The sequence below is a fragment of the Labeo rohita genome, chromosome 7 (genome assembly GCF_022985175.1).
Source record: "Labeo rohita strain BAU-BD-2019 chromosome 7, IGBB_LRoh.1.0, whole genome shotgun sequence".
Classification (NCBI taxonomy): Eukaryota; Metazoa; Chordata; class Actinopteri; order Cypriniformes; family Cyprinidae; genus Labeo; species Labeo rohita.
The window spans coordinates 10,133,781-10,152,100 of NC_066875.1; the positions used below are offsets into that span (position 1 = coordinate 10,133,781).

Genomic DNA, 18,320 nt, shown 5'->3' on the forward strand with positions numbered 1-18,320 from the left:
TGAGGTATGTTTAGTTAGGGTTGGAGCTAAACTCTGTAGGGCTGTGGCTGGTTATTAGCTCTTCAGGAACGAGAAGGGTCTGGCTGCAGACATGCGCCTGCACTCTCAGACACCTGCACTTTTAGACAACTGCACTTCTGGAAGTGACGTCACTTGCAGTCGATTTTAATTTTACTTTATTTTATTTATTTATTATTTTTTTAATTGAATCTCTCAACATTTTACAACAGTAGCCAGGTGGTGAAGACAAGAAAAAATAAACGGAATTGCAGTGCCACTCGCAATCGCCACCTGCACTCTCAGCTACCTGCGACGTCACTTGCAATCCACACAAATGGTGTGTGTTGCCAATGGAGACAAGACACTGTGGTTGTTAAACGATTAAAACTAATTTAATAGCATAACGTACAGGGTCCTGCAAGTCATCTGTAGGAGATAAAAACAAGACCCACAAATCCGTGGCCACAGAATAGCAGAATATGAACGCAATGCGCAAAGTCTCTCGTTAAGCTTTCTCCTCCCGTAGAAAACCATTAACACTTGATATGGCTTAATGTATTAAGATACATTAAGTGCCATTAAACGATCAAATTTGTAATATAGTTTATTAATTTAATGTACTTCAGGGCAATCATATGGTCATGAAAGCGCAAACTTTCACTTTTATACTTGCCCAGCAAACGCTTAATGTGGCAAAACGGACTAAGATGATAAAGACCAAATTTAGTATAAACCTTACTGTTGTAAAATGATATACCAGCAGATATGAATGCGCCATAAGAAAGGGATTATGTGATATTAAAAGGACCAACTCTGTATAGGCAAGCAGACGTGCCCAGAACACAGTGCGTTAAATAGACGTTTTCCTCCCATAGAAAATCAATATAAACAAAAGACAATGATATAAAAGAGCTGTAGAGATTACTCTTTATGGGAAAACGCGAAAGTACACGGCGTTGCATTTATTCTGGGCTCACCTGCTTGTGTGTAGTTGTTTTAATAATGAATAGGAGCATATTGAGTTTAGTCTTTATCATCTTAATCTGTTATGCCACATTATGCCACGTTTTGCGAAGGAAAACACTATATAGCCTACATATACATGATATTAATAAACTGTATATCGAATTTGATCTTTTAATTGCATCTTAATACATTGAGCCATTTTAGTGTTAATTGTTTTCTACAGGAGAAAGACGCTTAACGAGAGACTTCATATTCTCTCGTTCATATTCTGCTTCGTATTCATATTAGTTCATATTCTGCTGTTCTGTGGCCACGGATTGCGGGTCTTGTTTTTATCTCCTACAGATGACTTGCAGGACACTTTATGTTATGCTAAATTAGTTTTAATCGTTTAACCAACACAGCGTCTTGTCTCCACTGGCAACATGCACGATTTTTGTGGATTGCAAGTGACGTGGCAGGTAGCTGAGAGTGCAGGTGGCGGTTGCGAGTGACATTGTAATTTAGTTTCTTTTTTCTTGTCTTCACCACCTGGCTACTGTTGTAAAATGTTGAGAGATTCGATAAAAAAAAATATATATATATATATAAAATAAAGTAAAAAATAAAATAGACTGCAAATTATGTCACTTGTGGAAGTGCAGGCGTCTGAGAGTGCAGGCATCTGAGAGTGCAGGTGCATGTCTGCAGCCAGACCCTATTGTCAGGAACAGGGTTGGAGATGTCTGGTCTATATGTTGAGTTGGAAAGAGATTGACAGATCTGAGCACTACACAACAATGTTTTGATGGTGCCTGGGAGGCTCAATGTTTACACTTGTAGAGGAGATAAGCCCATGAATAGCATACCTATAGTAGTCAATGAACAGTAAACAGGGTTTATATATTGACATAGTTCCCCAAGTTCACCATTAATCTGCAGCTTTATGTGCATTCATTTTGGAATGGAGCAGAATATGGACAAGTGAAGTATACTTTGGCCTTTGGATAGGTAGCTAAATGGTCAAATAGACACCAAAATAGGTCAACATGCCAGTCTTGGCAAGTAATCAAATAAACACAGCCAGTTATCCAACATAAAAGTGAAGACTATGCAGTGTTTTATTTTTACATTTGATGACTTTATTTAGTTTATTTAGTAGATGACCATTAGCTGATATCTATTGGATAGAATTACATTGTCCTATTGTTTTTGTGTTTATTATAATACTATATGTATACTTGTTACACATATATATACACATTAGTAGCCTATTTAGTTACTGCTGTGGTATTGAAATTGGTATAGAGAATTGTGAAACTTAACTGGTAAAAAAATTGTCATAATCTTATTTACAGCAAAATATACTTGAGAAATTTTTTTCATAACATCACTATATAAATTTTGGTCGTATCACCCATTTCTAATCATATTGAGCCTGATCTTGAGCCTGGAGCAAATTCCCCTTTTTTAATTGCCCCAAAATATGGTTTTCCTCTTAGATCTAGGGCATATTGGTTTTCGTTCTTGCTTTTTGAAGGTTCTTCCTCCCAAATTTCCCTGAAGAATTTAAACACGTTATGTGCATCATTGGAGGCTTTTCAAATGATGAAAAGCCTGGGGAGCCTTGCTGGACCTCTTGAATGGGGATTAAGAAATGTTTAGGCCTCTATCATAATTGTCAACATCCTCATTCTTCTCTGCCACAACATTTACCACAACACAAAAGAAAAACATTAAAGCAGGGCTCTGTAGAATTTCTATTTATGTCCATACTGTGACATTTATTTCCAAGTTAAACATCTTATCAAACAGGAAAAAATAGGGTGGGACTGGTTTTTATTCATCGGTTGCTGACTGAAAAATGCAAGAATTGTGTACTAGAATGGTGGCATGCATTTGTGAATGCGAATGGATTTTTAGGGGTTACTTTGGTCAGTGTAGGTCATATGGGTTGCTTTTAGTGTGTGTGTGTGTGTTTTCTAAAACGTTTGCAATCCCTGTGCTAATTTCAGTCTGTGGACATGAGTTGATGGCCTGGAGAATAATCCATGTGGCAGCTGTAGGAGGAAGAAATGTTCTGCTGTTCTCTCAGAGAACATTCAGTTCCTGTGTACTCATCCCTGATCACACTCTCATAAGAACACACATCTGCTCTTCTAACTGTAAATCGTGAAAAATTAAATGTGTCGTTGAGTAATATTAAATTTCTACAGTGGCCATATCTATAAACAGATGGTGGGTGGGGGACATACTGAATATATAGAATAAATACAGTCTATTCAATGTGTCAAAGCATTGGCATAAAAAATTAACCTGCAGAAAGAGTTTAAAAGTAGCCCAATTCTGTGGGAAAACCACATATTTATCAACACTGCTCACATTTTTTGTAGATGCTATTAATCTTTATCCGCATCATATCACAATGCGTTTTAATGCAATTTATTAATGCAAAACTTCATATCTCATTTTCTTTGCTTTTGATGTTTGGGTCATATTTGACTAGATTCACCTAAATCCAGCTTGATCCACCCTTCACATAACAGCATAGCAGACAAAAAAATCATATCTTAATTTTCCCTGAAAATGATTCTTTGATAAATATAACACACTTTAAATCCTGCCCTCTTAGACTATGTTAAAGAAGTACTAATTCAAGGCCACAGGTGATTTGTACATAATTATTTTGACATAATATATCTCCATGTAATCTAGGCCAAAAAAGGTAAAGCAAGAGGGAAAACACTATTTTTAAAGCACTTCTGGCTGCATCTCACACTGTCCTTCGCTGTCTCCTTGCCAACAGCAGTCCTTCCAATGAACTGATTTACATATTTGTAGTTGGGAGGGAGTAAACACACACATAAGAGCCTAAACCATGTTCCTGTCGGCTTCACAGAACTTCAGGGCCACCATGTGACCTTAGTGACAAGAGTAAACAGCACTTCTGCATTCACAGCAGACAGAATGTCAGGTGACTCAGTTATTGTTAAATGATTCTCTCTCTCGCTCTTTCTAGACATTAAAAAAAATAGATTTTAAAAAGAAAACATCCTTTCCTGTGTGAATGAACTTACCACTATTTATATGCTAGGATGTTTATTTGGGGTAGATATGCTGCTTTAAAACCCTATTCCTAATCAGACAGTAAGTACATTTTGTTAATTAATATTACTCAGTACTGTATTTAATTGCACTGTAATAAGGGCACCATATAATAAAATGTAACCACTTCTTCTTTCATGCAATTTTTGGCATCCAACTAGTCTCACATTAATTATTGTACATCCATAACAGAGGTGTAAAATCATTCAGCATCTTCTATGACTTTTTGAGTGATCTGGTTGGTAAACATTTTGTGAAAAAATCCTATTACAAAGGTTTAAAAGGATAAAATCTGCATATCAGAATGTCATACAAAATTGGAATTAAAAAAAAAATCTCAGCATCAGAACATTGTAGCAACGTGGTACTGAGCTCTTTTGACTTAGGCAATTTTACCTATCACCATGGTAATTGCCTAGCCCAATCAACAATCATCAAGGGCCACCTAGCAAGGAACATCAACCAGTTATATCTTTGCACCACAGCATTGTAGAAATATGGAGTCTGGCTTTACTGATCTGGAAAAGTGTACTGATACCAACCTATAACACCTAGCAAATGCCTAGCAACCATTTAGAACACGTAGCAAATGTCTAGCAACCACTGCGTGGCAGCGGCTCAACGACTCAGGCAACCACATAGTGGCTATCCATAGCAACCAATACTCACAATTTCCTCTTGGGAAATTCAACCTGGGAAGGTGCTAGGGTGGGGGGATGGCAGAACTAGGACATGAACCATGCTAGAGGAGGTTTGAGTAAATAACGACTTAAATTTACATGTGCTCATGGCACAATATAACAAATGGCTCCAGAAGACAAAATATAGCGCACTAGTCATATGGGCCACTTTGTTGTGGTCTTATGCTTTATCTTCCATGTTAATCTCTCATGTAAGATCATGTGTATGCCAGAGGGAAATGGGAATTGCTGTCATGCCCTTAAGGTTGTACCTTTCAGGATCAACAGCTGCCATCTGAGACAGGAACTGTGCTCTGTATCCCCAATAAAGTTGTTGGTTGTCAATGTGACATTTAAATATGGCACAATTAATCATTGAAAATGCAATAAAAATACATTAAAGCTAATAAACATTTAATGCCCCTCTGACCTGCATGTAAATTCTCTAATATGGCATTTTCCTACTACTGAATATCATAAAAAAGTAATATGGAGTGCAACAGAATGAAGAATTTATTCATTATACTGTGCATCATGGTGGGCATACATTTGCATTTCACCCTGTTTCAGTTCATGCATCTATATAGCTTTAAAGAAAGAATGAAATTGACATGGACTTTGTTTAAAAGCCTCAATAAATCATAAGATGGGGAGTTGTCTGAAACCTCAGGCTTCCATCTTCTCCTTGACCCCCTCAGACCTGTTTGTGGACTCTGGGCTTTGTGTCATACAGTCTAGCGGGTCCAGGTCCATGTGCATCACACATTTCACCCATGAGAGAGCAGGCCTGCCCAGTGCCTCCGGCAAAGTACAGGCCCCAATGAATAACTCAGACCTAGGTAACAGGTCTGGTCACTCTCTTTTATATCTCTGAAGTTTAGTTGCACTTATCAAATAACCTGACAGCATAGGCCATGGAAGAATGATGAGGTCATGTGTTATAGGCTATATTTTATCACAGTGGATCTATAAATACAAATGTTAACAAGTGAATACCTTATATTTAAGGTAGTGGCTTTTTTGGACCACTTGGTTAATTTTATATATGCTGTCTTGTGAAGCTCAATAGTTCAACTCTGTTTACACAACTGTGCTTCAGCTTCAGATCTGACTACAGTGGTTTCTTAATGTTTATGATCTGGTACTGAGCTGGGAAGACCTTTGTGTCTCAATACAGTATGTGAAAAAAAGTATGCCAAAAAAGAAGAATATTCTAGAGTACACAGAATATATTCTATATACTATTATACATAGTATATTCTAAAGAAGTATATTCTAAAAACAGTCTGATGGTGACAAATGACTTACTACCTTCTGCCAAAATGGAAATTCAATGGAAACTTTACCATCCCATAAAACCACGAGAAAGGAGTTGTGAATGACAGTAAAGCAACGCAAGTGAAACCATAGATCATGTGACAAAGCCAACATGGCACACGTAGTACATCATACTACACACATTCATACTATAGTAAACATACTGTACTTTTTAAATAGTCGCAAATGGCGTTTTTCATCAATTTTTTTTTTTTTAAATCCACTTATAAATGGTATCTTTCCTGAAAATGTTTCTAATGTACCCGCTGAGCTTTGAGAGATGATGACAGAAATGAGGGTGGAGGTACTGTGTGTCCTCCAATCCGACCAAAAAAAAAAAAAAAAAAAAAAAAAAAACACGTCTGACACATACACGATTACTAAGAGGTGCTGATATAACATACTAAGTGGGAACAATAGTTGCAGTGAATAGGATCATCAAAAATAACTCTTTTTTAATATATATATATATATATATATTTAGCATTTTCACACTTCTCTTGCTTTCAGTAGCTGAAGATGTTTTGTTTACAAGCTTTGCATATTTATTTGTGTATGTGTGTGTGAGTGAGTGAGAGAGAGAGTGAGCAACATGAGGGTGAGTAAATGTGGACAAAACTATAAATTTTGGTAAAGCTATTGCTCTAAATACTCTAAATAATTTAGTGCACTATTTGTGAACACTACCAGTGTCCTGTTTTCTTTTTTTTTTTTGTATGTCTGATTAATACTGAGGAGGGAGGCAGCAATAAACATTATAGCAATGCAACAGTATTGAGAGTAATTTTGAGGAAAGTTTCTAGTTTAACTTCCTTTACTTGATTCACTAATTTGTGAGAGGTTTTCGTGCTAAACCGAGAGAAGATAATAAAATCAAGTCAAATTAAGGAAGGTTATAGCCAGAACACTTGACGTGGTTTAAACGTTTTTAAATCCCCCTTAAATTTTGTTACAAACAAGGATTAGCTAGGTTGATTTGGAAATGTTAACACAACAGAGAGACCACACCTATCCAACCAAGGATCATAAAATGGTTTTGGTTGCCTCATGGAAACAATGTCTTTGTTTCCATGAGGTAAAGGTTATGGTGATTTGTTTAGCTGGAGATGTAGTAGCAGTGTGTATTTGCAAGGTGTAACATTTAGGCACAGCCAATTTTATGGTCTTGTTTCCATAAAGCTTTGGCTCCAGCCTCTTTAAGATTTAGTACTTTACAATTTAAAGTACTAAAGACATGTATCTTACAGTTTCATTTTATTAGACTGAGATATATTTGCATTGTTTTTTTTTTTTTTTTTTTTTTGATGTAATATAACATCCTATGAAAAAAAATAAATAAAAACAATTACTCCTTTAATAAGCCAATAAAGGGTTGCACCTCCATTAGCAGCAATAACTGCAGCCAATTGCCCACAATGGTTTCAAGAACATTTTTGTCCCACTCCTGACCCACTGCATTCTTTCGCATAGTGACATTTGTACTTTCATTTCATTGTAGACTTTCAGACTGCTCATTTCAGGCCTGCCACAGGATTTAAGTCTGGAAGCTTACATTTGTGTTACACTAGCCATTATCTTGAATAACCCAACTGCACTTTAGCTTCAGTGCATGGACAGATGTCATGAAGAAATTTGATACAGCTCCCTCTGTGCATTTCAAATCCTTCAGGTCATGCTGCAGCAAAATGTTGTCAGAAGAATCCTGATGTCTTTTACAGAGTACAACTTTTTAAGTACACTGCTTTAAAAACTAAGATTTTATATATACGTGTGTGTGTGTGTGTGTATACATAGTTGAAGTACACCTTGCCGATTCTGCAAAATGTTAATTATTTTACCAGATTAAGAGGGATCGTACAAAATGCATGTTATTCTTGATTTAGTACTGACCTGAATAAGATATTTCACATAAAAGACATTTACATATAGTCCACAAGAGAAAATAATAGTTGAATTTATAAAAATGACCCTGTTCAAAAGTTTACATACACTTGATTCTTAAAACTCTGTTGTTACCTGAATAATCCACAGCAGTGTTTTTTTGATTAGTGAAAGTTGTTCATGAGTCCTTTGTTTGTCCTGAACAATTAAACTGTTCGTTGTTCTTTGGAAAAATCCATTAGGTCCCACAAATTCTTTGGTTTTCCAGAATTCCAGTGTATTTTAACCTTTTCCGACAATGACTGTATGATTTTGAGATCCATCTTTTCACACTGAGGACAACTGAGGGACTCATATGCAACTATTACAGAAGGTTCACTGCTCACTGCTCACCATTCAATGCTCACTGATGCTTTAGAAGAAAAAACAATGTATTAAGAACTGAATTTAAAGATCAGGGTAAATAAAACTTTTTTTGTTCTGGGAAACATGCAAGTATATTCTGTAGCTTCTGAAGGGCAGTACTACATGAAAAAATGTGATATTTAGGCAAAATAATAAGAATGTACACATCATTCCGTTCAAAAGTTTTCACCCCCACCCCCCTGCTCTTAATGCATTGTTTCCTTCCAAATCGTTTTGGAAATCATGTACATGAAAAGTTCAGAAATGTAATGAAATCAAATGCATTACCACTGTGATTGGTTAACATTTTATAAACAAATCTTAAGTGTACCAAGAACTCATTTACAACACCAATAAGGCATGAGTCATGTCACCATAGCACAACATATTTTTCTAGAAGAGGTTCCAGTCTTGTAAATGAATGACTCCAAAATGATGCTTAAAAGAAAATGTAGAATGATACCATTAATGCCCAACAGTAAATGTTATGCATTATGAGGGGCCAAACTCGATGACAACACATCACATTTGGAGTGTTTAACAAGTTTTTCTGTTGCTCTATGATCAGCACCTACTGCCTCTGCGACAGATGTAAAACCTTGTGCCCTAAAAAAAGGAAACAAAACAGGAACAAATGTTTAATACTAGGGATGTCACAATTCTCAATATAATATCGAACCACTCAGTACGACATCCACAGTTCAATACGCATTTGTGAATTGCGTTTTTTCGGTTTTGCATTTAAATAACTTCCTTGTTTTATCTCTCTCGGAATTTGCTGTATGTGTGCCTGCGATTTCACGTGCTGAAATGAGGAAACGCTTCCCCCTTATATTTGAAAAAGCAACACACACAGAGCATCTTCCATTCTAATGACATGCAATGATAAGCCTTTCTAAACCTGTTGTCCAACAAAAGAGTTATAAAAAACATTACAACTTGTTTTTAATTCACAACATCAGTCGAGGGTTTGAAATAACTTCCATATGTGATCTGATGTGGATTCTCATCACAGAATGAGGCAGACAATAAATTCTATACTCGTATTATACGTATGTGGATTAGCAATAAATACACGAGATTGCTTGAAGAACACAGATAAACCATATGTTATTGCAGACGAGTGTTTATTGTCCTTACATTTCATCATTCAAAATGCTTAACGTTACATCTTGTTTTTATTCGGATACAGCAATAGCGATGCCTTTATCCATATTAGAGAAGCTGGAACGTAATGTCATCAGTGATACTTCTTTGACACATATGTGGATTTTCTGCACGAGGCCGCCCTAAACACACCGAAGTGGCAAAATATCAAAACTGAACCGCAAACCGTGGTTAAAAACTGAGGTACGTATTGAACCATGGACTGAGTGTATTGTTGCATGCCGATTTAATACCTTTATGTTTCTTAATACCTAGAAAAAAAATGGAAAACAAAGCATTGGTATACTTGCTTTAAAAGATCATCCAGTTCTCTTTTGATTTTTTTGACTACAGGCGGACCCTGGTATACTAGAGCCGTGTAAAGCTGCACCAGAGAAGCTCCTGCACGAATTTTATCTAGGGCATCCTGTCCGCTGGCCACTCCACCAACTCCAACAATGGGTATCTTCCCTACAAACTCACACAAAAGCTTATTTTCTTATTAACCAAATTCACTTTACACATTTCAATCTATCAGTCCAAATACCAAATACAAATGTAATGCTTAAAGACAAAAAACATTTAAGGGTACCTTGCGTCAATGTGTACATCTCTCGCACTGTTTGAGTGGACAGCTCTTTCAGAGGTTGACCACTGAGACCCCCTATTTCATGCTTTTTAGGGTCTTTTAGAGAGTCCGGCCTGGAAACAGTAGTATTGGAAACCATTAAACCATCAACACCAACCTGAAAAAGGCACAAAAAAAAAAAAGGTCATTTCCTGTAGCTTTCCTATCTTTAAAATGAATCGCCACAAATTTTTCACATAATCTGTTTAACCTGACCTTTATGATGACCTCAGCAATGTCTTGCTTGTCCTGTGTAGAAAGATCTGGAGCAATCTTCACCAGCACAGGTGGTCGGTTCTCACTCCGCAAAGAATCCCGCTCTTTAATCACCTGAATTTCCACACCAAGACCAAATTATATGATTAAAAGTTGGCCACTGAAAACATTGGGGTTTTTTTTCTTTGTACTTTAGTCAATTAAATAAAGGTTAAAAAGAATGAACAGATAACATATTCTTGATTTTATGGCATTTCAAGAAACATCCCAACTTTCCTGGAATTGGGGTTGTACAATAGCAGATTATTTCATATATAATATATGAACTAGGGCTGTCAGTCGATTAAAATTTTATTTTAAGATTAAGATTTGAATCTAATTTATTACATGATGTTTCAATTAATTAATTGCAAATTAATCGCACATCAAATTTGGCTGAGAAATTACTCCCAAAAGTCATTGTTGTGTAAAGTATCAAACAGACATTACAAAAAGTAGCTTCAGCAAGAAATAATTTGTTTAATAAAGCTTATTTTATTTGATTCAAAACAGAATTTATTACATAAACATATAAACAATGTAAACTATGGAAAAGAAGATAGCTTAAGAAATATCTCAGTGTTTTTTGTTCACACGATGCAAGTCACTGGTAACCAAAACAGCTTTGTTACCAACAGTCTTCAAAATACCTTCTATGTTCCACAAAAGAAAGGTTTGAAACGACATGAAGGTGAGCAAATGATGACAGAATTACATTTCTTTGCTGAACTATCCATTTAATGTTCTTATTTTTATTATTATTATTATTTATTATTTATTTTTTGTTGTTTAAATGAAATGATACTCTAGATAAGAAACTAAATCTGCCAGCAGGTGATGGCAGGTAAATGTCTTTGATTCGTTCAAACGGCTGATTGATTCAGGAATGAAGTAAATGGCTCTCTGAATCATTGGTTTAAATGGTTCATTCAAAACGCAGATTCATTCAGAAACTAAACACCGCTGTGTTGCTTGGCTTCAAAGGTAGTATGTTCTCTGCAAAACTGAGCAAAAACACATAATATTGTGTTTAAAATATAACACAATATCAACTTCTTATTTACTGAACTGTTGTATAAAAATCACATTTAAGCTTGTCATAGATTGGGACAAAAGCAACACTTGTGTCATACTGTTCTTGCTGCCTGTGTGATATCCTGTGATTTGTGATATACAGAAATCTGAAACAAAACACATATGGGGCATTTTTTGCACCAGTATCTTGAATTTTAGTTCACAACTGCATTTGTGGAGTTGTTGTCCTGCGTAATATTTGTAAAGTCAATTATATGAAATATAAGATGACGTACAGGTCTGGAGGCGGGGCCAGCGCGTTAACTGCGTTAAAATATTTTATGCGTTATGCGTTAACTAATTAACGGAGAAGTCCACGTCCAAAAAGATTCACATATAATGTACTCACCCCCTTGTCATCCAAGATGTTTATGTTTTTCTTTCTTTAGTCAAAGAAATTATGTTTTTTGAGAAAAAAAATTTCTGCATTTTTCTCCATATACTATGATATGGTGCCCCGATTTTTAACTTATAAATGGCAGTTTAAATGCGACTACAAACGATCCCAAATGCGGTTGTAAACAATCCCAGCCGAGAAAGAAGTGTCTTTGCGATTGTTTAAAGCCGCATTTTTTTTGGAAGTGTATTTTGGAAGTTCAAAATCGGGGCGCCATATCAGTCCATTATATGGAGAAAAACGCTGAAATGTTTACCTCAAAAAACATAATTTCTTTACGACTGAAGAAAGAAAGACATGAACATCATGGATGACAAGGGGGTGAGTACATTATTTGTAAATTGTTGTTCTGGAAGCGGAGTTCTCCTTTAAGTTAGCACGTTAAACTGACAGCCCTAGTATGAACAGAAAGAGAGTTTTGTAGTTGTTACATGTATGTAAACATTATACTAGGTTATACTATATATTATACTATAGAAGAAAGATGGACAAAATGGCAGAAAGTAAATGTAGTTTGGTGTGATGCTACTTTTCACTTGTAGAAGAGTATGCAGCAAGATGCAATGATATATGATACATGGTATTTTAGTTTATTTTATTCATATTGATGTTAAAATATATTACTTTACTATTATTTAATCACAACATTTCTGTAAATTACAAGATTATTTTTACACCTATTGGTACAGAGATTTTCTTTTTTAAATTATGCCCATATTTGCTTTTGTGCTACATTTGTTATTAATGGCTAGTATGTGTCATGTAAATGTGATTTGTCCTTAAACGGAATGTTTTTTTTTTTTTATTGAACATTATTTTAATAAATCACATAGCCATTTAGCAAAAATAATCAGTATTGGTAAGGTATCCTGAAAATTGTATCAAAAAGCATCAGCACTGTACCTGTATTGGGGGAAAAAAGTTGTGTCATTGCCCATCCCAGTTAAAATATGCATTCAGAACTGGAAGGATGAACTACCTTGGCCAGAAGGTGGTGCAGTTCTTCCTTGCCCTGTAGGTCTCTAAGGCCAGGAGTGTTGGGGCTGCTAACATTTACAACTAGGTAGTCGGCGAGAGGGCCCAGCGTCCGCACTCCCTCCACATAATCTGACACCGCATCTGTAGAAAGCTTGTTCTTCCCCAGATTGATGCCAAGAGGTTTACCTGCTGATATTGGAAATTTATACTGTTAAAGGGCAGCAGGACTTCTCCTGGAACAGCTGAACAGATATATTCAAAATAAGTATGAAAAAGCACAGAATGTCTTTATTTACAAAGCATTGAGGGAAATTATGTTATGTAAAGTTCAAAGTCTTGAGAAAAATAAAACAACATATGGAAACTTATCCACAGTTCCCCACATAAACCTGTTGCCTTAATAGTAAAACGTTTTGTCTATTATTTACCTTTTGTTAGTTTGGACTGTACATGCTTTCTGGCTTTCAACCTTTCATGCACTGCAGAAAGGCCACAGCTGTTGAACCCATATCTGGAATAGACAATCCACAATTAAGCATGAATTATTAGTGAAATACTTACACTGTACAAAAGTATTTGACATTTACAAAAGTAGTACCACGGTACTACCACAGTTTGTGGACACACTGGCAGATGGTATTCATTTCAGTATCATGTAAATACCATACTTCCGTATGATAATCATGACAAAACCATGGCATTTCCATCTGACCACTTTACTGTACCATGGTACGACTACAGCAAATTAACAAAACAGAAGAAAGAAAGACTTTTACATTTTCTGAAGAGTCACTAAGGTTTTCTGGATGGTTGCCAAAGTGTGACTAGTTTTCTAGGCAGTTTCTATGGGTCTTTTTACCACTGATTACAAAAATAACACAAATGAAGCTATCATTCACGTCCATAGCATAAACAGTAGTAAGGCTACAGTTTAATACGTAGGTTGGGGTTTGTTCAAATCACAAGAATTTTGAAAGAGAAAGTCCAAACTTCAACTTTCAAATGGCAAGCAGCATTTGGCATTCAAAACCTGTAACATGGACAAACGCCATTCATTTACTCCATCCAGAGGGACTCCACCCTTGTTTGAATGCCTGTGAAGAATCTGAACACAACACTGGCTGATAATATTGGTGTAATATCAATTATATTTTTATTTTAATAATATTTACATCAGCAAATTCTACAGACCAAAGACATTCAGTTCGTTATTCACTTACAAAATAGAAAACCATGTCGAGCCATAAATTCAGATTAGGTTCAAGCATATTCATGGAAAAAAAAAACAATATGCTTATTCAAATATTTTCCATTTGGAACAAAATTCACTTTTACAGAGTATTAACGAAAAAGCACATGTATAACATGCATCAGTGTGTAATAGAGTTTCATAAATGTTTAAAAACAGAGAGCAGAAGTTAAAAACATAAACCTGTATTTAGTGGACTGACATAACAGCTATACTAAACCTATACTGAAGCAAAATGCATGACTAAATGCTAAACTGGAAGCTCCCTTCAGGAGAAGCTGGCTTGTCTGCACTTCATTTGCATATTCTCCATGGAGAAAATAAACACTGTTTGTGTGACTGAGAGATGCTAATACCATCTAATTCAAAATTATGCAATCTTTCACCAACTGGTCTGTACATCTTGACAATTTAAGCTGCAATAATAAATATATAACTAATAAAAACAATGAAAAATGTCAATAATACCTGAAAAAGTAAATTAGCCAATTTTGCATGAATGGCCACCGAAATTAGTTCACCCCTTAATTAAATTCAAGAAACGTGTAATATTTTATTACTTAGTATGTCCTTAGTATGCCATTTTGGATGCTGTTAGATCCAAACTGATTCACTTGGTCTCATGAGACCAGAGTAATATGGGTTTTGAAAAAGACTAAATGAGATTATTGTGCTTTTGCTAAGGCAGGTAGTTCCATTATGGACAACAACCATGTTTTTCCTTTCTGAACAGTCACTCTTTTTTATACCTTTTGCCAGCTCTGAAAGACTTGTTTGATATTTTTCCTGCTCTTTTTCAAGCTAAATCACTCTTCTTGAAATGAAAGCTTACAATGAAGACCTCATTATTTCAGGGAACTTATCACAAGTCCATTGTTTTTTAATTTCTGTGTTACTTTTGTTCACAGAAATAAGTCTCCTGACAGTTCTCTCTCAACTGGTTCCATTGCTGATGGCATTAAAGGAGAAGTTCACTTCCAGAACAACAATTTACAAATAATTTACTCACCCCCTTGTCATCAAAGATGTTCATGTCTTTCTGTCTTTAGTCATGAAGAAATTATGTTTTTTGAGGAAAACATTTCAGGATTTTTCTCCATATAATGGACTTCATTGGTGCACTGATTTTGAACTTCCAAAATGTAGTTTAAATGCAGCTTCAAAGGGCTCTAAACAGGGTCTTATCTAGCAAAACAATCTGTCGTTTTTTTTCAGAAAATATTTTTTTTATACTTTAAGCACAAAAGCTTGTGTAGCACAGGCTCTGGCATGCGCGTCCACAACGCTACCTACTAATGAATCACGTCGAAAGGTCATGTGGAACGCAGGCGGAACTACAGACCCAGTGTTTACAAAGCAAACGCGCAAAGACTAAGGAAGTGCAAGTAAGTCAAACGCTGTTTACAAACAAAAAGGTATAATGATATCGGACGATTCTGAAGCTGTAGGAGAAAATGAGATGGAGTTTTTCACCATGCTCTACCTTTTTGAGCCGGAGAACACAGACGATGAACTTAGATGTGATTTGTAGCATCGTGGACGTTTCAAACACTCTCGTTGTGTTTATATGTGAGCGCTCGGTGAGGAGCGTGAAGCGCTTATCATTGTAGCCAATCAAAGTCTTGTCTGTTGAGCGTGTGAACACTATGGCCAATCAGTGATGTTTAAAAATCGGCTCAACAGCAATCAAATGTGAGCAGGAAATTGACGTTTTTAAAAATTTCAGTACCGAAAGTACTGAACCCGATACCAACTCTACAAGGGGGTGGGTAAATTATTTGTAAATTGTTGTTCTGGAAGTGGACTTCTTCTTTAAATCTGAGAATGATTCAGTGGGTTACACAGCTGTCAAGAAATTACTTATCTCTTGGTTGAAAATTGCCTTTAAACTGCACCATATTTTTTTCTGTTTACATAAAGAAATAATATTATACAAAACATAAAATGAAAATAAAATTGTGTTAGTTTTATGATGTAACTTTCCGGAGGGTGTACTTATTTTTGAAACAACATTTTATCACTTTTATAAGAAAATCTTATTTTCCTGAATAATTCTGAAATGCTTTTTTTGGTAATTGATCAAGCAGACTTATTTGAATATTATATTTCCAAATAATCCTAATGTGTCTTTTAAGTAAAGAATAATTGATCAATTAAGAGGGTGTGTACTCATTTATGAACTATTCTGAGGTGGCTGAAGACAACCCAAAGATACCCAAGACAAAGGTTGGAAAACTCTGCTTTAAATTATAAAGGGCAAAAACGGATATCAAAATTCTGTTCTGAGAGCCTGGAGACATATTACAGTAGGTTTGTCTTTGAAATGTAGCCATACCTGTTAATGACGGCTTGGTCTGACTCCAGTCTAAACACACGTGGCTTTGGGTTTCCATCCTGTGCCTTTGGGGTTACAGTTCCCACCTCCACGAAGCCAAAGCCCAATCTATAGAGGCCATCCACTGCCTCACCATGCTTGTCAAAGCCTGCTGCTAACCCAACTGGGTTCTGGAACTTTCGACCCATCACATGCACTTCCTGATGGAAATAAATGTGAAAAACTTTACTTCAACTTTCTCTTAAAAAAACAAACAAACAAACAAAGAAAAACACTGAAAACAATGCTCTGACCAACCAATATTGGCAAACCAAATACAGGTTTTTCAATTAATTATGTCAATATCAAGAGTGGCCAATATAAGCTCATACAAGCAGGCCAAGTATGTGGACAACCACACTGCAATTGAAGCACAAAAATATATCTTAATGCTTACTGGCAAATCTTACAGTCTTAAAATCTTCCAGCACACAGTTACATTCTAAAGAACACAAATGGCCAGCACAAAAGAGACTTGGAGGTTAATTTAAAAAGGAAAAAAAAATTCTATGACTGTACAAAAGAGGAAAAAAATATTGAGGTTGATGGTCAAAAAAAAAAAAGAAAGGTGTTTAATGCCAAGGTGAGAAAACAAAGTATTGTGTTACAAATGTACATTCAAATTTAAAAATTAAAATAAAAAAAAAACGTTGCTAGATGTTATGATGTTAATAACTGTGGAAACGTGTCATCACAGTCTGTGAAAAGGATTCATGTAAGAGTGAATCAATCATTTTTAACAGGCTGACCAGTGAGGCTGGGTCTTTGTAGTTGTTGCGGGGCACAAGTCCAAGACCAATCAACCGGACAGCCATGACATGAGCCGTCTCTGCTCCCACAAACCTCTGCAGCACAGGCATGAGAGCATTGGCATAGAAACGCTCATCTCCAGAGGCTGTGAGGTATCCCAGGAACAGGGTGCTGCCACATCCTATGATCTTTAAGGCATCTTTCGCTTGTTTCTGCAAAGATCAAGAAAGGATACTTAAGTAACAAGATATCACACTTTTTTTGCACAAATGTGCAATAAAACTTAAATCTGAATATGTAGGCTCATCAAAGATTTTGCGTTTTGCATATATTACAGGCTATGTAAGTATCCACTAAAACAAGACTTTAAAACAAATAGTCTTACCACTATATAGCCTACCTTTACAAAAAATAATAGGTCAGCACTATGGATCAGCAGTAAAAAAAAAAATACCATGTAATACCATAGTACTGAAAGGTCACCATTTTCATATTTTGTGATATTTCGCTTGTAAACGTCCAAAATAAGGTATTATCCTGGTATTTTTGTTCGTGTAATGCATTTAAAAATAACATAGCAATCTAATAAACCTGAGACTTTTCTCTGATTTCAGGGGATTACAGAGGGTTTACTTGCGTTTTATATTGACAAACTGTGAAAATCAGGATCTGAATCAATACACGTGAGACGCAAAACAGCAAAAAAGTAATACTGAATTATCTGTAAATGCATGCTCTGCTTAAGCTGGTGACACCTTAAAAAATCACAAAACTTTGTCTAAGAACAGCGATACATCGCTCATTCACCTTTAGTCGTCCCGCCATGAGTGCTGTATGACACCATCCAAACAACGTGCATGCAGCGCTTCGCTGTTCACTTCCTGAACGAAATCTCGCGAGAATGAAGTAGGAGAGATAATTTGAGAGATAATTTGAGATATTATAGCACATATATAGCACAGCTAAATGTGTGAAATTAATTGACTTATTATTGATGTAACATTCAATATTGTTAATTGTGACAATCTTAAACACAGATAATGTTGCACTTGGCAAAACAGAGACGTGTAATATGCTTGATATTTTAATATTTTAACATAATCTTTTATTGCTTCATATATTTAGTACTAAAGTCT

General features: G+C 35.7%; 1 protein-coding gene across 1 annotated transcript; it reads right to left on the bottom strand.

The window, feature by feature from the left end:
- Positions 1 to 8,628: 8,628 nt before the first annotated feature.
- Positions 8,629 to 18,085, bottom strand: dhodh (dihydroorotate dehydrogenase). Its single transcript, XM_051116126.1, has 9 exons — positions 17,992 to 18,085; positions 17,184 to 17,396; positions 16,396 to 16,595; positions 13,240 to 13,322; positions 12,813 to 13,000; positions 10,324 to 10,437; positions 10,072 to 10,225; positions 9,791 to 9,950; positions 8,629 to 8,939 (listed from the first exon to the last, which is right to left on the bottom strand). Exons 1-9 carry the CDS (start codon positions 18,007 to 18,009, stop codon positions 8,819 to 8,821), a joined length of 1,251 nt encoding a protein of 416 aa, XP_050972083.1. The 5' UTR covers positions 18,010 to 18,085; the 3' UTR covers positions 8,629 to 8,818.
- Between the last annotated feature and the right edge of the window lie 235 nt (positions 18,086 to 18,320).